This window comes from Orbicella faveolata, unplaced genomic scaffold (genome assembly GCF_042242905.1).
Source record: "Orbicella faveolata isolate gen_17 unplaced genomic scaffold, um_ofav_v1 contig_2, whole genome shotgun sequence".
NCBI classification, from domain to species: domain Eukaryota; kingdom Metazoa; phylum Cnidaria; class Anthozoa; order Scleractinia; family Merulinidae; genus Orbicella; species Orbicella faveolata.
The window spans coordinates 10,017,501-10,040,703 of NW_028301547.1; the positions used below are offsets into that span (position 1 = coordinate 10,017,501).

Consider the following 23,203-nt stretch of genomic DNA (forward strand, 5'->3'; position numbering starts at 1 on the left):
AGTCATTTTTTCGTAGCCGATGTGCAAAATATTGAGACAATTACTCTCAACCTCTCCTGAAGCAGAACCTCCTATTCTTTCCAAAACTTCAATTTGTCGTGTTCGTCATAACAACGTGGAAGCCGTTCCTTCGGGAGTGACCCAGAATAAACCAGGGGCCAACGGTTGTTGTCTCATTGTTTTGCTTTGAAACCGGCGAAATCATAGCAATTCCTAACTGAGCACTGCACAAACAACAAAACCAGGTCTATTTGAGGGGGCATCTCTGTTGGTGATCAGACTAAGTTCCCGACATCTATAACAGGGTGTTTTTTTTTAACTAGTACACTAATACCTGTTAACTTATGTACTTTATTATAAGTAAATTTGCGTTAGCGAAGCGATCAAAACTGCCTTCGAACGACAACTCCCGAAGGAAAAATTCCTTGAAACACGCAAAGCATAACATAATTACGTAACAAACCGGCATATCGACGCAAACAGACTTTATCTTCATCAAGAAAATTCAAGAACTATATTTGATAAAAAGCTGTCATATTTTTTAGATAATTCAATAATACAACAAAATAGAAGAAGTAGATAAAAGATATGCAACTTCAGTTCAAGAGGGCAAATCTTTCTCGTCCTTAAGGGCAATTAAAGGCAATATATTTTCAGTGTCGCATCACACATAGTCAAAATATACTGGAATAAAGGACAGCGAGACAACGTAGAAAAAGATTATCGTTTGGTATATTTTCTTGTTATTTCTTAGAACAAGCTTCTCTATGACTATTTTGTGACTGTACAGTGCGGTGCGACTACATTTGAAAAACCTTTGCATACAATATCATGGAGAGTAAATACAGTGCATAAATAGCAAATTAACAACATGGCAAAAAAACATAAATTTACGTTTCTGACATTCTACTCGTCCCGCCACACGCCGAGACAAGTCACTCAAAAACATCGGTCAGTTTAGTGTTCTTGGTATAGCTTAGAACACGTGAACCAGACCAGCTTTTCGTGTGGCCATTTTAAAGGTAGAGTGATTAGCGACAACGACTGAAAGATCGCAAAGAATGTAACACCTGGCGACTTTATCTCCCAAAACAAGACTATCGGTCAAGTTCACCCCGCGCCCGGGGTATTCACGTGGTAATGGAAAGAAAGAAAAATTTTTAAAAACACAAGCCGAGACCTAATTACATTCTGGCTTTCTTTGAAAACTGTAGCGCTCAAGTACGTACTGTTACGCTTGGTAAACAGTTTTTTTTTTTTTTAAATTGGGTAATATGTTTCTGCATCGCACCTTTTGCATGGCTGACTTTTTGTCAACAACAAAACCATGCCGGGTATTAAAATTCAGTCTGATGTCAGTAACAGTTGCAGTAGCGTAACCTTTCTTTTTGACATGACGAAGTTAGTTCAGAGATCAACCAATCAGATTGTTACATTGCCGGTCCAATATCATTCATGTATCAGACCAAGCGTTGTTTCGAATGACCTTGTTGTTTCACTTTTTCGAAAGAAATTAGCACGTGAACGATAAACTTGTTTACGAGAGGCACAAGACAGACGAACTCAACCGAACTCTGAAATCCGCTCCACTTTATGTGTAATCATGCAAACAACAGTCTCTCCAACAAAAGGGTTTTGTTGACAAAAAAACCATGTACGTCTCGTTAGTATTTACCTGTATAGTAGATGCACTTAGTGATTGACGCGTAATATGTTTGAAATGTATTACTCGTCTTACTAATTTTAAATTCAGCTAACTAATTTCAAGTCAGAGATTATATGCCGTTTTTCCTACAACTTTCGCTTTCTTTTCGATTGTTTTCAGTGTCTTTCGATTTCTTGACATTTAGATGTTATTTCTAAACAACCGGGCTACACACCCTTGGTATTTTTTTGCACGTCAGTAGTGTCAAGTCCTTGCGTTAATATTTATCTAATACTTCCCGCGCACGTATTCATAATAAGCTATAACAACACGTATTTATTTCTTTGAGGTTGCTCACGAAACAGACTTTCTCTGGTCTTTCCAAACGTGTATGAAATGTGAAATGTGAAAAGCGTACATGGTTGGTTGTTGATCTGATTTGTCCTTCTCGGGTAACAGGAAAGCTCCTTAGACGCGTTTTCGGCTGATTCCGCCAGTGTTGGGCAGCCATAAAATCCGATCACACAACAACCCGCTATCCTTGTGATATTTCTCTTTTAGTTTGAATAACGTTTGTTCGTAATAGCACAGGTAGAACTCAGTTGCTCCAATAACAAACATGTCGTGTGATGTACTCTAACATGAAGATTTCATAAAGATATCATGCAAATAATTACAATAAAATTTAGGTCAAAATGATTTGAGATTACTTAGAGATTTTTCGTTGACTTGGATTATACTAATGATATATTTGAGACAAGAGTAAATAGAAGTTGAGTAAGTTTGTTTTTGCAAATTCATTTTTAAACTACAACAGATGAAGCCTTGTTTTAGTTTGGAAAAGGCAATTACTGCTGAAACTCGACACTGATCTCCATTGCTCGTTAAATATTTTCACTCAAAAATTTAATTGTAATATAGTAATTCGATTGTATTGTAGTAATAGGGAAACGCCACAGGGTTGACCTCTAGTTTTCCTTTTCAAGATGTGCTTGAATGCATCTTGAATGAAACTCGTTGTCATCTGTTGTCATCAATAATAATTTATATAATAACCCAAGTTATTCTCGCATTTTCATTGGTTCTCGCCTATGATCTATTAAAGGACAGATGCACGACTGACGTCATCATTTCAAAGTTTTCCCTCTGTGTTTTAAAATGGCGGAAAGATTTGAGAATTTAGGTCCGGTTCATATACGTCGCATTTCTGCCGTGTTGAATTCAATTCAATGAATTAAATTCGACAGAAATTCGACGTCTGAATCGGCTGCCGCATTTCTGCCGCACGTTCGACTGGTCCTGTCGCATCATCCGACAGAAATGCGACACCGATTCAGACGTCGGATTTCTGCCGTGTCGAATCTAATGCATACGTTATGTTAATGTATTGAGCATGCGTAAATGTCTTCCCGCCAAAGAAAAAGAAGAAACTTAGCCATTCTCGACCCAATGCGACCTGAACATATTGCAACACATACTGCTCTGTTGTCAGCCTTCTCCTTCTCGTTCTATTGGCGGACAATTTTTCGCAAAATTAAAGTCCTTCGTCGCTGGGTATTTTCGTCCGCCATATTGAATACTCTACGTTTAAAACATTTTCCGCTGGCCGACATACCCGACAGTATAAATTCTGAATTAAGTGCGACACAAGTGCGACGTATGAATCCACAGTCGTATTTCTGTCGCACTTAATTGCATTGAATTCGACACGACAGAAATGCGACGTATGAACTGGGCCTTAGATAATATTTTACATGACTGGGCAAAAGATAAGGTACAAGAAAGTCTTGTCCAGGCATCGAACAGCTACCAGAAGCATAGTCTAGCAGGAAGAAGAAAGATAAAGCCGTTTCTGTTTTAGAAAATGACTCAGAAAAAATACTCGAGCAGTCTCAGTCGGCAGTCGAGCGAGACTAAACCAAACACAAACTAAAAATTAGTCTTGGTAAGCCGAGAAGAACCATTGCTTTATCTCGAATTTAACAAACCCAATAAACAAAATGTTTATGAGATTAATTTATTTAAAACATTGAACTTTTCTCAGTCTCAAAATAATTGTTGACACAGTGCCAGATTGTCTGGAATAAAACATCAAAACCACTTCTTAAAATCAGTTAAAATAAACACATCACCTTGCTTTCCGATGCGAATGTTCCAGTCCGTTTCAGGGCACAGCAGCGAGCAAAGTATAGCTTACTGCAGCTCACGGCCAACTGTATCGCAGCTAAAAGGTGTCTCCGACACTATTTCAAACTGATTTGAGAATCACCAACCACAGACGACACAAATTTCCACCATCACTAACGCTCCTTTCATTCAAAACTCGAATCGAATGGCCTCCAGGTTGACCGCAGCCGCAATTTTTCCGAGCGTAGTTTTTGAACTCCTGCAATATTCGAGGCAACATCCAAGCTTTTCGGCTCACAGGGCTGCTCTGATGACAAAAACTGACTTAACTTATCCAGCATTTCCTTTAAGATTTGTAGATTTCGCAGTTCAATTCTGCTTTCGCTGAAGTTTTCACTCCACGAGAAGCGACGCTCGAGTCAAGTTTGACAGTGGCCTGATTTTCCTGGACCAATCACAATTCTTTGCTACCAACCAATGAGATTGCTTCAATTTGTATAGATAATAGAATACGTCAAATGGCTTTTTTCGTGTTTGCCAAAGTGAGCAAAGGCCGGCTTTCGAGTTATGTTGAGAGATTTTGAAATGAAAAAAGCTTTATCTGTAGCAGTTTGTTTCGTTGTTATATAAAGCAAATAGATTCCATGTTGCCGTGCGTCTGTTCAGTAATAGATCACAGAAGACGTCAAAATGTGGTAAGAACATCAGTGACACACTCGGCTATCGCCTCGTGTGCCACTTTTTTGTTCTTACCACATTTTAACGTCATCTGTGATCTATTACTGAACAGACGCACGGCAACATGGAATCTATTTGTTAAATAGAACTAATTCGGTATCGTTTTTGAAAGTTTTCCAAGATCAAATTATTTTCACCATCCACTGGGCTCCTTAAAACGTTTTACTGTATTTAAATGCCAAAACTGACATATTTCAACGAAAAAGAAGATGGTTATCAAACAAATTGATTGAAGGAAGATAAACTGTTGATAAATTTAACTGTAATGGTTCTGCAATATCCTCGGTTGAAATACTGTCTTACTCATCAACCATTTTACGGATTTTTGCAAAACGTTTTTTTCAAAGAAGTCTAATCACTGTATGTTATAAAACCAAAGGTACAAAATGAAATGGCTAGATCAGCTTCGTTTAAAAGGACACCAAGAAAGTAATTGTTAACCACGGCGTTGGATATCTGTTACTAACTAAGAAACCCTCCCGAGCATAACATATGCGAGCAATATGGTACAATTCAGCAAAAATTGAACATTTAGTTGAAATTTCATTTTCAAAAGCTGCCCCTAAAAACTAAACAAGGAGGCTAACTCACTGCAACTATACAAGGTCTGTAAGCTACTGCTTAGCTAGAAGCCAAACAGCTACGAATTCCGCACCTATTATTATCGATTCGTACTGGAAATCGGTAGAAATCGGTATTTTTATGCCACACATTGAGGTAAAAATTACGTATACAGTACTGAACACAGAAGTTTGTAAACAATAGAAAACAAAAGGCAGATGATAGTGAGGAGGTTAAAAAGAAACCTTGAGGCTAATATTAGACTACCTCGTTACAACACTTATTAATTGCCTATCACTTATTATCCTGTTCGATAAAACGAGCTCCGATAAGCAAAGTTTAATTTGACTTATTTAGGTTATTGCAACGTGACTGTCAATCAACCAGTAAGAGCGCGTGTTAGATTGGACTTAACTCTTCCTACATTACATAATACCGTGCCCACAAAAAGGTATATTCTATTTCATTTCGACTTAGAAGCTAACCTCTGAGGTTTTCACTATCTCTACCTCAGCCTACAGTTTAAATTTCATGATGGAAGCACTCAGTTTTGGCATTCCGTGTGTTGTTTAACAAAGAATCGCTCATAAAACTAACGTGCGTAAAATTGCTTTGTTCCCTTTTGTGTTGGCACAGAGCCGCAGAGTCTAAAAGCAAATTACTGTCGCGTTCCTCATTTAGTTACGCTTGAAGTCAGTTCAAGCGAGAACACTCACTCTTCTTGAGCTTGTTTACGTATGAAACAAAAAATCAGTAAATAGTGTTTGAGATTCTTTTTTTTTTTTAACTCCGAAAACTGATGTTAAAACATCCGCCACCTGGTGATATTTATGTACCAAGGAGAGAATTGTTGCCTGCTGTTTCAACTTGTTGATAAATAAAAAAACAAATGATGCAATAACACATTATTTATCAGAGCAGACGCTTTGTTTCGTGAAAAGCGTTTTTGAAAAAGTGCAATTGATAATAGACCACCAATGGGCCAAATTATACAACTTTCTAATTCTGTTATGAGGTAACCATGGCAACTCCGAACAATGACAAAATTTGGATGCAAAGTCGAATATTGACGGGTTCGTGGGGAGGTCATATTTCCGCCAGTCGTGAACGCACCTTCATAATTACGTGGGTTAACTTCCGTTTTCTTTTTTAAAACGTTTTCATAAATCAGTTTAATCATTGACGCGGTGTTTGATCCGACCGCCCACTGCTTGTTGTAAACGTCCTCCCTTATTTCTCTAACTCTTTAATAATCAGCGCGAATCATTCAACAACGACTACTCGAGCAGAAGTCAAGAATGGCCGACATAACTGCAGCAGACCTTAACGAAACTGTGAAAACTTTCAAAGCAAACCTTGATCAGATGTTTTTACTGGTGTTCGGCTGCATTATTTTCTGTGAGTATGTTTTTCCAAGTATTTAGACTTTTACATTAGTCAGTTTTTCACTGCGGCCAGCAATTCAGCCATCACTGAGGTCGAATCATGATACCATAAGTTGAAACTTCAACAAAATAATTTCTACATTATAGGTAGCCAGCAAAATCAGACGTATTTCACGGATCATCTAGTTTGTTGAACAGACATAAATTAAACGCCGGCTTACCTTAAGTCACGGCGGAGTTAGTCAACTTTATTAAGTTTGCTAGATACTCGCTAACAAACTCAATGTAAGCGAAAGAAATTACCTCTATGGATGATCTAACCACAGCTTCATTACAAAGAAATATGTCTCCCAGGTTGACAAACAAACGGGATTATTTTTGAAAACATTTCAGGCTAAAAGCTTGTGAGAATGCTATCCGTTTTAATCGTCTTCAGTTTCTGTTCATCCGTACATTTCGTGTCAGTATTTGTTGCGTTATTGAAATGTTCCTTCACTGTTCTAAATGCCCACTTTTATGGCACTCAATGACGGCCATCTTCACATGTCTGGTTTGGCTAAAATCCGTAAGACAGTTCCTTTAAAAACTCAGGTAGTTTGTTAACTAGAATACTAAAAGAATCAATTAATGTCCAGAAGGAAATTTCCGTGAGCAAGCCCATCAAAAAAATAGGAGATCCCTTCGAGTGGCAACGTAAATTCCTAGCTGAAACCTTACTTAAGCACCCATAGCGCAGCATAATTACATAACATAATTACATAACATACAACCCGAAAGAAACAGCCGTTATCTTGGACAAGAAGATCTCAGTTCTCTTTATAACAAATACTGTACATTTGTTAAAACGTAAGATACGCTCTAGATAATTCAACAAGTACTATAGATAAAAAATAATCAAATAAATCTTAGCTAAAAAGTGAAAGTATTTTTCGCCATTAACACGACAAAATTGATGATATTCACATCACGCACATACAGTCATAAGTCATACATAAATAGCGAGCGCACTGACAAAGCAAAATATTGTAATTACGTAAGCTCTCTTCGTAAACACCCCAAGCCAACTGAGTCAAAATATTGGAATGTGTTACAACAGGAAATCACTATTTATACCACTCTTTTACATGCATAACAATAGCGATCATGATTGAAAAATAAACGTCAGCGTAATCGCATATAGACAATACCTAAAACTATAGCGTCAAAAATTACAACTAGATTGAGGGCCCCACTACACTGCTGCGTTTTTAAAAGTATCCCTTTTCGTCTCAACGAAAACGAGGAAAAACATTTCGCCCAAAAAGCGTTTTCGTATGAAAACGGATTCTTTTTTACACGTTTTCGCCTGTTGTCCATACTATTAAAACGCACGCCGAAAATGCTGATGGAAACGTCGCTTGTTTCGGCATCATTTTCGAAAGCCGCTCTGTTTTCGCCTATCCACACTATAAACGGAGCATTTTCAAAACGATGTGTTTTCAAAAGGCTTTTGAAACCGTTTTCGAAAGCCTCCGTTTTCATCAGCGTTGTCGGTCGTTTTAGCGTGGACGATAGGCGAAAACGCATCAAAACGTATGCGTTTTCATACGAAAGCGCATTAGGGCTAGAGTGTATCGTCCCCTTGGTATTTCTGGCATCGACTTTGATACTGGCTTGTCCACAATCGTGTACGGTATAAGCGACTATAAAAATTAAACTGTTAGAAATGTAACAACCTGAGCGACACACTCTAGGCTTCTGTTCTTAAGGAAGGACGAAATGTCAACACAAGACCTACTAAGAAAAAGCAACAGAGTGGGATGGCGAATAGGAAGTCTCTCTACAGTTTCTTCTACATGTGTAATACTTTAAGCCCAGTTCAGACGCCGAAATTTTCATGAGCCTAACCTAATACGTTGAATTAAGTACACGAAAAGTTCGGCGGCTGAATCAGCTGAGAACGGCTAAAAACGGAGGGAATTTCGGCTTTGAAACGGCGTCAACCTTTTCATGTGCCGAACCTAATGTGTAAATTCTTGTAACGTTTTTTTCAAGTAGTTTACACTTTGCTTGAAAGTCGCTGACATTTCCATGTTATTTGGTTCAAACTAAATAACTTTCGGCGAATTAAGTTCGAATCAACAGGCGTACTTTGATAATTTTCGGTCCAAATTCGAACATGATTATGTTCTGCTCATGAAACGTTCGGCGCCTGAACTGGGCCTTAGAATTTTCAACCATGATTAGATTTTTATGGTCTTCCCTTAATCGGATCGATTTAAAAATTACACAAGTCATTGCAAGAAGATTGATCGAAGTTTGGAATATTGCATAGCTATGTATTTTTAGGGCAATCGATATTTGCATGGAAAACGATAAACCGAAAATGACACTCAAAATCGGAACTGACGTGGAATTTACCCGAACCAGATTTGCGATAAAAAGCTAATGCCAGTATTTTGCCTTTGGTGTATGGCATGTGGAATGTACGACAATAAGAACTTCTATATGTTTGATTTCAAGTAAATCATAACATTACCAACCATATATTTTGCATAATAATTGTAAATGAACTATCAGCACTATATTGATGAAATTGTTTCAAATTAACACCAAAATGTGCCTTGGAGCTATTTTTCGAGGTTATTAAAATTTCGTTGCCGATTGATTGGTTGATTGGTTGATTGATTCCTTGTTTGCTTGCTTGCTTGCTTGCTTGTTTGCTTGCTTGCTTGCTTGCTTGCTTGCTTGCTTGCTTGCTTGCTTGCTTGCTTGCTTGCTTGCTTGCTTGCTTGCTTGCTTGCTTGCTTGCTTGCTTGCTTGCTTGCTTGCTCGCCCGCTTCCTACCTTTCTTGCTTTCTTGCTTTCTTGCTTTCTTGCTTTCTTGCTTTCTTGCTTTCTTGCTTTCTTGCTTTCTTGCTTTCTTGCTTTCTTGCTTTCTTGCTTTCTTGCTTTCTTGCTTTCTTGCTTTCTTGCTTTCTTGCTTACTTGCTCGCTCGCAACCTCGTTCGCTCGCTCGCTTACTTTGCGGAGTTGCTTGCTTGCCGCGGCTTGTTCGGTCCAGAGTCACATAGTCGGCTAAGTGGAATTAACGGCTACTAGCAGTAGCTGTGCAGCTGTTTAGCCTTGGGATTCTCCCTTTTAAGTTTGATTTATATTTGCCAGTAATAGCGCAGGCGGATCATCCTCCATGTCTGAGTGATGTGTTGTTATTTTAAAATCGTATTGCTCCACTAACGAAGATCTTTATACCACGTACCACTGAAGCATAAAAATTTATTGGAAATGGTAGAAATACAACCTTTTTTACGTACATACTTATGTGTTACATCTGAAATGAAATTTAGGGCAAAATGATTTGATATTGCCTAGGATTGTTGTTATATATCTGAGACGAAAGTAAATCACAATAAATCTTACAAATTCATATAGATAGACAGTCACGAAAGCACGGCGTGTAACACTAAATGTTGTAGCATGTTTTATTTATAGTAGGAGTGTTTACAAAGAAGGTAGAATTACCCTCGCGCTAGGGAAACCCTTGCTGTTTTAGTTTTGGTTTTGGTTAGAAAAAATTTCGAATAACGGCACATAATTTGCGCCGAAATTTTCGAGATGATGTTACTCACGGACTACTGCCGCTAAAACAATGTAAATACAAGTATTCCTTTGCAGAATTGTTTAACGTTTTGCCGTCAAATTCCTCCAAAACAAAAGAACATTACCGTTAAGGGTTTTATTTACGTGATTAGAAATTGAAATGATTTCAGTGGAACTGATAAAGTGCGTAATTCAAGTGAAAACAGGTTATGGGAAGAAGTTTATTATCAGTTAACTAAAGCTTGACCAGTCGGAGTTGTCCCGGAGAGTAGAGTAACCCTTTTTTTTTGCTTGTAAACGCGTGGCATCTTTGACTCTCTAGCTAGTACCTTAGCACGAGGTTTTCCGTACCTGTTCGTAAACAGGAGCTAAAAGAAACCAGAAAAATGTAACACACCGTATGCGATCATTACGGCGCAATTCAGTAACAGTTTATTTAACATTGGCTTTCAACCGAACGTTCATCTCATCAAAAGCCGTACCCTAAACCTAACAAAATACATGGAGTGTAATTATGCTGTAATCACAAGATGTATAAGCTTCTTTACTTTTATCTCCGTCATTTGTGGGAGTAATTTTAAACCGTCACACGCACTGTTGCTTTAAAAAGTAATTAAAGAAAACCTGGCGGGCCACTGAAGTCCGAAAATAGTTTTCGCTACCGAACGAAATTAGTGAATTGGGGCGGTGCAAAAGTGGAGGGAAAAAGTTCGAAAAGCGTCAAACGGCATATTACGTTGTTGTTCATTTTCATTTCATCATCCTTCGTTTTGGTATGCAATATCCTTCTCGAGAGATGCTTTTTTAAATTTTTTAAATTTTTCAAATCTTTTTAAAGTTACGTCTAAAAATAACCTACTCGCTAATCTCAGCGGAGCGCGCGTCGTAATATGAGATGTAGACTTCTAGCAATTATCAACTTCTCATAAACATAAGTAGGAAATAAGAGGCTGAAGTTGGCTAGGGGTTCTGATAAGAAATTTGAGGTTTATGATATTAGACTACCTCGTTCGATAAAGCTGACGAAATTTGTTTTTCAAGTGTCACAGGCCGGCAACACTGGATTTAGCTATTGCAACGTGACCAGCAATCAACCAATAAGAACGTGCGTTAGATCTTTCTAGAATCCAGCATAATATTATAAGGTATATAAATTCTAGGGTATAATACTACATAATATTTTACCCGGAATTGGTATATTCTGTTCCACGAGTTAACCTAACCTCTGAGGTGTTTGCCTCCACCTCAATCTACAAATTACATGTCTTGTTCGAAGCATTTGGTTTGGTATTGCGTGCATTGTCTCGCAAAGGATTACACTTAAAATAACGATGCCCAAAATGTTTTGTTCGGTTTTCTACTAACAGAGAGCTTCAAAGGCCAAGGCAAAGTTGATGGCGCAACGGGTGCCTGTTTAGTTATGCATGAAGTCTTTCAGTGGCTAACATCACCCCCACGCAACCGACATCTTGAGCTATCTCGACAAAACTCAGCCAGTAGCGTTTTGACTGTCAATCTTTTTAGCTCGAAATCTGATATCAGTATAGCTGTCACTGTAGAAAGAGATACTGTTAGTGTGCACGACCAAAATAGGCCTCAGGGAGGAAGTGGAAGGAGAGATGTTGATTAGCTGACCAACGAGAGATCGAGAAGATTGGTGAAACAAAGAGTTCATTTTTTCATCGTTTGCGCATTTAAATAACAAAACCAAAAATCTGCTCTTCAGATGACGTCCCAACATAGCATAATTGTTTCGTGAAACACGCTATGGAAAGAGCGTAACAAATAAAAATCCACGAAAGGCTAGAACACTCCGGTCTCTTTCTTAAGTGGAAGCCGGCTTTGTTTGCTTATAGAGGTCAGAGTTTATATGCAAAATCGAATTGACGTGCCGTGTTGTTTCTGCATGTCGTGAGAACATTGCTCTATCACGTGGATTTACAAAGAAAACAGTTCATGGTTCATGCACTTATTAATCCGTAACGTTTCATTCGAGCGCGCGCGTATCAGCTCACAATCTGTAGAAGAAGGTCTAGGATACAGACCGCACTTAGATCAAGAGCGAAAATGGCAGGCGAAACTGCAACAGACGTAGCGGCAAGCGTGAAAGCTCTGAGCGGAAACCTTGACCAGTTGTTCTTGCTCGTAATGGGTTGCATCATTTTCTGTAAGTATGTGATCTTCGTTGCCATTAAATTCAGACTTTGGTGAAACGACAACTATGAATTTCTAGTTCAGTAAGTAAGAAATCTGAGAGGAAGCTGGTTTACTGGCCAAGATTCAGGACTTAATGGAATAAGAGTTCTCTGGTAATGTACTTTAACTAGCTGAAGATTCTTGATGATGTCGTGGAATAACAAACTCCTAAGACAAAAACATTTAATCCGTAGTGTCGATTATGTCACATGCTGGCGAATAGCATTATCGATAAGTACCAACACCCCGCTATCATGCAATAACAACGTGAACAAATTGGTCTGTTGCCAAATCACTTTGCAGTGCTGAACTAAATAAAGTAATTTCTAACTTAGGAAGTAAAAAAAATAACACGAAGAAGGCGACATCTTGTTTATTGATCAGATTTAGCCGGTCCATTTGGAAGAGAAAGCAAGGTTAATTGAAGAAGAATTCAAAACATTTCTCCGTTTCTAACTTCTTGTCTTCTTATTATCTTAATCGGTTCCATAACAACCAAACATTAACCAAATTTGGCATATTCGTGTCATTTGTTCAATGACCTTTTGTTACTACTTTTTTTATTGCGTGATGTCTTCAGTCGCCTATTGCGTAATAAACAATTATTTCACCTCAGAAAGTCAATTCCACAGCGGATAACACTTTCTGAGGTCTGCACGATTCCTTATCATACAAAACCCAATTCAACAATTGTTTGATATCATTCATTCATATTTTATTTTATTAAAATAGATTTAACTCATGCTACGTTCACAGCATGCAACAATTTTCTCTGTAAATAACTCCAGTACCGCAGCATGGGCAAATTACGTCATGCGTGCACGAACGCAGTCACGTGTATAGATTCGAAGGAAGTGACGAGAAGTGTGTAAGACAGGAGTGTAAGATCTCGAACTGCTCGCCGTCGACAATAGGTAACTGAGCCTCGGTGTCGGCAAAAGTCCATGATCTGTGGTCAGAAGGCAAATTCTCCGAGTTGTGTAGCTCGGCATATGGCCATGATTATGTGGTCAGAAAATACATTTCAAAGTTGTAACTCGGCGAATGGCCATGATTTGTTCAGTGAGAAGACGTACTTTCCTAGTTGTGCAACTCGCCAAAAGGCTGTGATTTGTGGTAAATTTGTGCAATTTAAACAAATGCTAGTAGAAATTAAAGATTATAGCAGTCCGGTACAGGTTATTTGAAATAACAGTCGGTCTTGGGTCGGTGTAAGCGCCATTGAGATGCTAATAAAGCTATATAGGCCACATACTCTACGTGCGTAGTAATATTTGGCTGCTCCAGTCTGAATAAACTGTTAAGCCCCGTGAAACTAGCAAGGTAAAAACAAAAACGATTTTTTGGTTCAATTTCCAAAGTTCTCTTCGGTGACCTGTGAAAGTTTTCAGTTAGTAACGATAATCCGTTAATGTGTTGTTTGTGGACGGTTTTACATTTTTTACATTTTTTCGATACTTTTTTCATTGAGAAATTTCGTTTTGCTGAGGGGATCTGGCGCAAAACAACTGGTCTCGCAATTTCCAGACTCCCACATCGATCCTCACATTGATCAGGAAAGCCAAAGAGCTTGTTAGCCCACGAAATACTATAAAGGAATGATGTGTTCACAAAGGAATGAATCAATAAACACAGCAGACACGTACAGAAGCTCCAGGTTTACAGGCGAGCTAAACTTCTCAAAGCAAATACAATTTTCTTATCCACTCTGCACGGAAACACGATTCCGTTTAACTGCATAAAGCGGAAGTCAAAGATATAACTCTCCGTAACTAAGGCCTATCTTCTTTAACAGTTGCATTTCATATGTCAATGCAACTGGATAACAAAAATGCTCGAGAGGACCTGGGTCAAACAATGACGCGCTGTATTCTGGTTTATTTATCTTGACAACGGCTGTTCAAAACAATCGCCGGCTTTTTTTTTTTTTTTTCTTTTTTTTATGGCTAACGTCGGAATATACAATTTGACGATAAATTTGTACTGGATAAGAATTAAAAGCCCGAAAACCTTCAAAACCTCAACTCAAAATTATATTGGGCGTGCAGTATAAGAACAGCCCTTACAGTCCAATATGCCCTGCTGTCAATGGACGGACGGAGTCCTTTTCGCACAATCGTAAACAAGTACTGAACAGAAGATACTTCCACCATCCTAGTAGGTACTTAACAAAAACTAGAACTTAACCTCCCCTATCTTGAAGTCTGGGAGTAGTCTCTTTCTTTTCCTGACGTGCGACGGGTTTCGTTTCCTAGCGTTTTCGATCGATTTTTCATGCCTCTCCCCCATTCCCTCCTTGTTTGTTTCCCTAGTTTGCATATTCCTAACTCGGTCCTACGCGGAGGATTTCAGGAACAAAACCCGACTACTTGTAGCCTACCTACCTTCAGGAATTGACAAAAACCCGTGTAAAATCCCAATCACAACCAAGGCTGAACAGTTATATTGACTCTGAACAATCGCACTGATTCCAAGCTTAGCCAATCAGAAAACGAAAGATAAATTTCACTAGCGAAGAAACGGTGTGCCCAGTTATCAATGCCGACCAATTACAATTGTAATTCCTGATCTGCATCTTGCGTTATGCTTGTTTGATTTTGAAATTACTTGTCCATACTTTTCCCAGACTTTTTGCCCAAATATTTTTCACACAAGAGGAGAAATTCCGTATCTCAAAGAGGCCATGTAATGTTCTATTTATTATATCAACAGCAATGAAATACCAACCAATTTCACTTTCGCTGCGAAAGGCGCCATTTATTAGGCAGCCATAACAACGGTGATCTTTTCACATGTAAAGATATCATGTTTCCACGCGAAAGCTCACCTGATATTTCATTGTTTTTTTTTTTTATAATAAAAGGTTTACTACTACTGTTACCACTGCCTCCAGTACTACTTTGGACCTAGTAGAATCTTTTCCTTATTAACATACGACTTAGCGCAGAGAAGGGATCACGCTAGACGCGAATTGACTACAAATATTTTAAGACCTTGTGAAACCTAATAACTGCTTTCTACTGATGAAATTTTTGGCTCTTTGGGTGTAATATTCGTGGAAAAATTGGCGTTCAAAACATGCAAAATTTCTGGGCGGCAAAAGCGCTAATGAGCTCAGACATTATTTGTAAAATTTTGTAGTCTTTGGACCCACGTCGCACAAAAAGTATTCAATACCTCGGGCTGAAATTTTCTGCGACAGTTAATCGTGCTGTGCCCTTTCAACATTCAAAAGTATTTTTTTGAAGCTCCATCAGAAACTGTATCGCTTATGCTAATGAGGTAAATATTGTAAACAAAGATTCTCCTATACAATACCAACCCTTACCAGAGAGGTTTTCACGGAATTTTTTTAATTTCCAAAGAAAAACCTCTCCAAAGTAACGCTTATTGATTATCAACTTCAAGTTAGCCTATCTAGTGAAATTGCAAAACGTTGACTTTTCGATGGTAACCCCTGCGTTAGAGCAAAATGGAGGAATGTGGTTTGTTTTTGTATGTATGTAAGAAGAATGCATGAATAATGGAAAGCGTTCATTGATCCCGTGGGGACCTAGGCGGCGCCCAGAAGCAAATTTTTGTTCTGATTTTTGACGACTTGTAGTGTCGCCTCGATGAAGAAACAATCAACATAGAGAGTTTTACTCGCTTGCCGACGTGGCACAGCAGTTTCTCTGGAAACTGATCACTTTCTTTTCACAAACCCCTCAAAAAAAAAAAACGTCGGTTCTGTTTTGGTGTACCTCTACACAAGATCTGACGCAAAAGAACAAACAATCGGCACCACAGCTAACTAATCACTCTTAAACAAAGACAATTCAAAGGTCATTCCGTGCGTATCAGTGTACGTGACAACCTAGCCGAGACGCGTTTGAGTATTTCAAGCACTTTCCATGATAAGTTCTTTACCAGTCAGAAGAACTCAAAATGACCGTTTCCGTCGATCCAGCTCAGTTCACGGAAACTGTAAAGAGTTTAGAGATTCTCCGTGGGAACATCGATCAACTGTTTCTAATGTTCATGGGCGGCATAATCTTTTGTGAGTACTTGAAACCTTTTTCCACAAAGTTCATTCTTTAGATAAATTCTGTGCGTGGCTGTGGAACCTTGAAGTTCTGCTCCAACAAATACCTTCCGCAGTAAAGACCGTTCGTTATTCATATTTTGTTTGGCGTTTACAAGCGAACGTTTGACTAAAGTGATTAGCTTTTAACGAAACCGCCTTGTGCTGTATCGGTGAACAAGCAAAACCCTCAATAGCTACTTATAAACTGTTATAACATAATTGCTGTATATCCGCTATTGGAGCTAAGAGTGCATTGTGAACGTCTGCAAATTATAGAAGACCTGTTTCCAGATGTTTTGTTGCCATTAAGGAAAAAAATCAAGGAATAACGGCCATACTCGCATAAATTTATTTTGTTTATCTTTCAAAGCTTTAACCAACCCGATGTCTATGTTTTATCTTTATTTTGGTATAGCGCATTAATACGCATGCCCGTTCATTTCTTTCAAGCGCATGCGTATTAGCCGCAACTTAGTCTGATCTAAATATTTTCGCTTTCGTGATCTTTTCATGACCGAATAGAAGATGTTGTTCCAATTGTTTCTAAGAAAACAATGCACTTTTGAGGCCTAGAAAAATTGCTGAACGCACTTGATTTTTTCCGCTCTTACGTCCACTAGCAGGTTTTACTGCGCATTACTAGGGGACATGGAACACCATCTTTTGTTTGGTGAAGTCACCGCCTCAGCGAGTTTGTGAGGTTTCAAGCGTAAACCCGGCGTCAGCTTCACAAACTTGATCAACTTTTAAACATGTGACTAGCTCGCTGGTGAAGTTTAATTGTGCGGAAGGTAAACACAAAATCGTGTTCCTTTTTTATTATGTAAAACATGTTTCTGTACTGGATCGCTCAGTTCATTACCACCATTGTTGGTAATACCACCTGTTGGAGAACAGTGAGGGACAGTCTGAAACACAGCGTACTCACACTAGCTGTACATCCCGGAAATTCAATTCCCAAAACATACTAACACTAAATGAACGTAACGCCGTTAGCCCGGCAGCAGCATGGATTTCTCCGTTTTAGCAACAGCAAAACACATGCACCCTGTGCAAGGCAAATGAAGATATTTTATCATTCGTTCGCTTTCTCTTACCCAGGTTAATTTGTTGACTTAAAAGCATCCCATAATAACTGAGAAGTTTGTTTTATCTGAGTTATACAGTGAAACCTGTATTAAGCGGACACCCTTGGGACCCTCACTAGTGTCCGCTTAATACAGGGTGTCCACTCAAAACAGGTTCTAATATGTTGTGCAATAGAATAGTTAATTATTAACCCTTTTGTAACACAGTGTAACGCAGTGTAAGATCAAAAACTAGCATAGCACAAAGTCCAGTCAATCTATGCAACAATGTGGAATAATCACTTAGCTTTAAAACGACATCGCTGACCGATGTTAAAGGAGTCTCAGCTGAACCATTTGAAGTAAAATGCTCTTGAAGTGTCCGCTTATTACAGGTTTTGTGCAACAAAATGACTTAATATTGGTGTCCGCGTCCGCTTAACAGAGGTGTCCGCTGAATGCAGGTTTATTTACAGTTAGCTGTGGGAAAAAACTTTGGCACTTCAGCTGGCGTCCACTTAATAGAGGGTGTCCGCTTAATACTGGTTTTACTGTAACATTAAGGCTTTCATTTCCTGTCACCTGCACTGATCGTTAATTTTGCCTGAACGTGATTAGGTTGTAAGGTCGACCAGTCTCACTTGATTTGTGATGTTTTTTTTCTTGCAGTTATGCAGACAGGGTTTGCTTTCTTAGAGGCCGGTTCAGTGAGGTCAAAGAACACAACGAATATCTTGATCAAGAATTTCTTGGATGTTTGTAAGTACAGCAGAATCGTCTTTTGTTTGTAAGTAATCACGGGTATCCCACTGCATGAGTTGTCCCCAGTCTTTGCGAATTGTATCTCGCTGAAAACGAGGAATACTACTCAAAAAATTCGACATTTCTACAAACTTGGGTCTGATGTTATACTGATTTATACCTTTGGCTCATACTTCAATTATTTATTTCAGTTATTGGTGCGGTGGCTTACTGGTTATTTGGGTTCGCCTTTGCTTTTGGAGCTGAAAGCAACAAATTCATTGGACACAAGTATTTTGCTTTGGCTTACTTACCTTCCGACCAGTACTCCTTCTGGTTTTTCCACTTCGTTTTCGCGGCAACTGCGGCAACAATTGTCAGCGGTGCCATGGCCGAGAGAACTGAGTTCAAAGCTTACCTTCTGTACTCTGTGTTTCTGACTGGTGAGTTTTCACAGAATTTCAAAACGTTTCGTGCTCTTTACAGTGACGTTAACTTAGTGCTGGGGATTGATCTTCCCGTACGGTACAATCGTTTACTTTTTGTCTTTGTCAAAGTAGCTCTGTCACGGTATTTTGGCCACTTACAAAATTACCTTTATATTAAAGGAAACCTGAAAATAATAGTTTACTAAGATGAAAGAACACAGCAGATAAAGTAATAAACCATTACGAAACAAGGATGGTTAAGGATGGAGAGGATTGACACGGATTACAAACGACAAACTTGCATGAAAAAGTTAGGCAAAACTTTCCAAGGTGCGCAAACCGTGACGTAGCTCTTTAAAACCTGCTCCTTTGAATCCTCTTACTCTAAGTTTTCAATTGCGCGTGATACCGGTTTGGCCGACTTCAAAGAAAACGCTGTTGTTCTCTCGCAGGTTTTGTGTATCCAATAGTCACTCATTGGGCATGGGATGGAAATGGCTGGCTGGCTGTTGGTGTCGAATATACTAAAGACAATGTGACCATGTCTGTGACATACCAGGTACATAGCACTTGTATTTCACAATATGGCGCATGTATTTTGTCTAAAACTGAATAAGGCTCAATATTTGACTGGAATTCTGTCAAGCTCATTAAACATAAAGTATCTTACAGGTTGCATCCAACTGGGATTTTCCCGCCATTATGAACCGCGTCTGTCACAACTTTCAGTCGTTTCCCGCCAAAAATGTTGGTGTGAGATGATGGGCCGACGATGGCTCGTGTGTAAACAGTGTCAGTAGACCCAAAAATCAAGTCACTTGAAAGATATTTCCGCCGATACTTCAAATAAATAAAATAGGTCCTCAGCAATGTCCTTGAGCTCGCTAATTTTTCTTTATGTTTTGGTAGGATTTTGCAGGTAGTGGGGTTGTTCACGCCCTTGGAGGTGCAGTCGCTTTAGTGGGAGCAATCGTTGTTGGTCCAAGAATCGGAAGATTTGTTAATGGTGCCCCTCAGTTGATGTCGGGTCATACTGTGCCGGTATGTATCGTATTCTAGGTTAATTGAGACGTTGAGTCAATTGGTTGGACATTATTCATCTCCCTCCGAAATCCTTTGTTTCGTGATCTAAAAGTTAAGCTTCGAAATGGTAATTCAAGTCAAACTAACTAAGTGGAAAATGTAGGTTAGTAATCGGTGAGATTTGATAGCTCTTTGGTGTAATATTGAAGGAGATATGCAAAATTTCTGGGTAGCAAAATGAGCCCATACATTCTTCAGTGAAGCGTTCTGAGATTTTAAACCCAAGTCAGACAATCGTATTTATTATATCGTGCTCAATTTTCCTTGAGCAATTATTCGTATCATGCCAGCAACTGTAGCGTTTATGCTAATGCCGGTTGATATTATTCACAACGTTTGGAGCGTTTAATGTAATATTTAGAACCAATCTACCCTCGGACAGATGCGTATAAACATAAATGTTTTCCTTTGTGCTTTTTAGAAAGCAGCCCTTGGAGGATTCATCCTGTTCTTTGGTTTCCTGGCCTTTAATGGAGGTTCCCAGGCAGCCATTGCTAGTCCTGGTGACGCAGACGCCGTGGCCCTTGCCATTGTGAACACTGTTTTAGGAGGTTGGCTATACTTACCATGCATTCAAATTTCTTTCTCAAAGTTGAAGTATTTTAAACTGTAGTTCCAATTTCAAGAAACTAATCGATGTGTTTTTCTTGTAATGCAGGAGCCGCAGGTGCATTGACCGCCATGATTATCAAGCGTTTGGGCTTTGCGGATAAATACTGGAGTTTGCTTTTTACCATCAATGGTGGACTTACTGGAATGGTATGGCTACCAAACCCTGGGTTATTCCTAAAGATCTTTTCTGGGTGGTTTCTCTCGAAGGACAGGGTTAACGCCCTCTACCATTGTTCCCGTTCTGTGGCTATAAGCTTACCCTCACATCAGTTACGTCGCCATTTTCACCCACATCTCACAACTTTATCGTTCTCGCATGTTTCAGTATAGTCTGTTTTAACTCTCGTAAATCAACCCAAGATGCGCAGCTAGGGGGTACCGGGAGGAGGCAAGGGATCGGCATGCCTCAACCCCTGCCCCCCCCCCTGCCCCACCCCCCATTCGCAGTGATAAACATTCTCTCGGACCCTAAGACAGGCTGAAAGTAATCTAGAGCCAAAAATTTAACATTGCGATACGTCGAGCAGTTAGTTGCCTTTTAGTCTATCAATAAACAAATCGATTCAAGTACAAAACAGCGAATTCTATCGTAAATAACAGAATTAAAGAAAACAAATAATGAATCACATTCTAAAAGACTAAAAGTCCAGCATGTTGCGAGCGTGGAACAAAGTAAAAATCTTGAGTCCCTGATGGAATTCTAACCGATGACCTCCCAAATATCGATGGAGCACTCAAACCACTGAATTAGGAGAGGCTCGTATTCAGCTAGGTTATTGATTAGGTTCATATGTTCGCCTTCTTCTTTCAGTCCTTTCTTGCCAGAAGCATTTTCACGCACACGCTTGAATATCAAATGATTCCAGTCAGTGTGATCTGTCCTGAAAAGAATATGGTGTTAATACTGATTTAACTCGTCGGTGCATATGTTTGTTTCATAGGTGGCTCTGTGTGCAGGCTGTAATGCTGTCCATCCTTATGCTGCTTTCGTTATTGGAATCATCGCTGGAATGGCATACGTTGCTTGGAGTACTCTCATGTTGCGTTTAAGGGTTGATGATCCTCTGGATGCTGTGGCTGGTAAGTGACGCCAGAACTCTAATATCGTAGCTGGAACTCTTAGGTTTCTCAGTCCACCGTATACTCAAAGTAGACCATATTGTTTTAGTGGCTGCCACAAGCGTTAGCTGACATATTTTAATTTGTGGAATTGTTTTACTCCGCAGTTCATCTCGGTGGTGGTATCTGGGGAGTGCTGTCTGTTCCAATATTCAACAAGGAAACTGGAATCTTTTATTCCGGTAACGAATATTCATTCCGTTTGTTTGGATGGAACCTGCTGGGAGTGCTTGTTATCATTGCCTGGTCTGTCGTACTGTCTTCCATCTTGTTTATTACCTTGCGCCTCACTAAACAGCTCCGCGTCAGTGAAGAAATCGAGTTGAAAGGTGAGTAGCCTGGTTTTCGCGATTTCGTAGCAGCATCCCCAGAGATACGAGTCGGTGACGTACTGCCAATCACTGACGCATTAGTCACAAGTACTAGCACCAAGTCTGTTTTTTCTCCTGGCGCCGACTTTTCAACATCTTCTCAGTCTGTGTATTAGTTACATCCAAAATTCCTAAATCTACGTCACACTGTACCAGGTTATAACTAAGATGGCTGTAGTCTGTCGGAAACGATCCATTCGTGTTACCTGCCAATTCACAATGCTCGACTAAGGCAGCGAAATTCTTACTCTGCGAAGGGTCCAGTTTACACCTCAAGCACGGCTCATATTGGATTGCGCCGCATAGCCTGAACAAGCTTTAAAGAAGCTACACCACTCATTTAAATGCCTTGATAAATCTACCCTGAATGATCTAAGTTTGTCTGTCGATAGCAGACTGACATCGTAAGCCCCCACCGTCTTTCTCCTTTTCATTCCAACATGGATTTATTCCTCTTCTGTCATCTAATCTCATCGAAAAACTTACTCTAACTGGCTCATGATACGATTGATCTTTTTTTAATAAAAGAAAAATTGACCTGAGATTCCTCTTTATCCTAGGTCTTGACATTCCCAAACATGGTGAGCCCGCGTACCCACTGTCAAGTTATGGAGACGGTTGGGGATCTGGCGAGTCCCCGGCAGCAGGGAGACAGAACTTCCCCTTCACCGCCCAGTTAAATATAGTTGGTCCAACCCAGAACGGCCACAGCCCCGCCCCAGTCAAGAACGGTGCACCTGTTCAAGAAAAGGGCGTCTCTAATCCTGGCCTCGTGGTCAGTGACGTCCCCCCGAGCACGGACACAGCTTTTTGAATAACACTTTTCCAATAAACATCCCAAACTGCTTATTTAATTTTCCGTTAGAACTGCACTTGAGAAAGACTATACCACTTTGACAAGGTATCTTTTGAGCTTCGGCTGTAAACATTTCACTTGAAAATTTTGTACATATCTAGTAAACCGCTTACATCTACACATGTTATTGTTATGTAGGGCTTGTTTACTTTGCAGGAGAAATTCCTGGGACATGCTAAGAAAAGATAGCAGTAGCTAGATAAAATGAAGGAATAAATTGTAATTAGTTGAAAGGCCGAGGCCATATCTAAACTGTTATATATTGTCGGAAACAGTTATTGTCTATTACAGCCAGGCTGAATGGCTTACTCTTCGCCTTCATTTAGTTAATATTTTCTCAGCTATTTTATCACAACGACGGTGCATAGCCGAAATAAACGTTATGTTTGTTATGATGGTAGCAATATCCACGATCCAGGGACTACTTGCTTTCGGTGATCACGTATCGTACGTGTCGTACCCGTGTCGTACCCAGTCTTCGTGGAGAGCGTCGTAGGAAAGGACTGGATATGAGATAAATAATGAATTGTATTTTTAGTTCTTCTGATTAGGAATTTGCTGGTCGCCATCAGTTGTATTTATAAATTACCAAATTAACAAATAAATTTTGTGTGGCATTGTTTGTTCAA

At 39.4% G+C, this 23,203-nt stretch overlaps 1 protein-coding gene across 3 annotated transcripts in view; it reads left to right on the forward strand.

Annotated features, from left to right (window-relative positions):
* LOC110051158 (putative ammonium transporter 1) overlaps positions 1 to 23,203 on the forward strand; it is a 23,477-nt gene extending 274 nt beyond the window's left edge. The window contains exons 1-10 of one of the 3 annotated variants that reach the window (XM_020757173.2): positions 6,249 to 6,469; positions 18,034 to 18,123; positions 18,318 to 18,548; positions 18,986 to 19,092; positions 19,443 to 19,574; positions 20,038 to 20,167; positions 20,275 to 20,375; positions 21,170 to 21,308; positions 21,455 to 21,676; positions 22,279 to 23,203. In XM_020757173.2, the coding sequence (XP_020612832.2) occupies positions 6,370 to 6,469; positions 18,034 to 18,123; positions 18,318 to 18,548; positions 18,986 to 19,092; positions 19,443 to 19,574; positions 20,038 to 20,167; positions 20,275 to 20,375; positions 21,170 to 21,308; positions 21,455 to 21,676; positions 22,279 to 22,532 (1,506 nt within the window). In that variant the 5' untranslated portion in view covers positions 6,249 to 6,369 and the 3' untranslated portion in view covers positions 22,533 to 23,203. Of the gene's footprint in view, positions 1 to 6,248; positions 6,470 to 11,968; positions 12,203 to 18,033; positions 18,124 to 18,317; positions 18,549 to 18,985; positions 19,093 to 19,442; positions 19,575 to 20,037; positions 20,168 to 20,274; positions 20,376 to 21,169; positions 21,309 to 21,454; positions 21,677 to 22,278 lie in introns of those variants that run through there. The other 2 variants (XM_020757165.2, XM_020757155.2) reach the window with 2 other exon arrangements.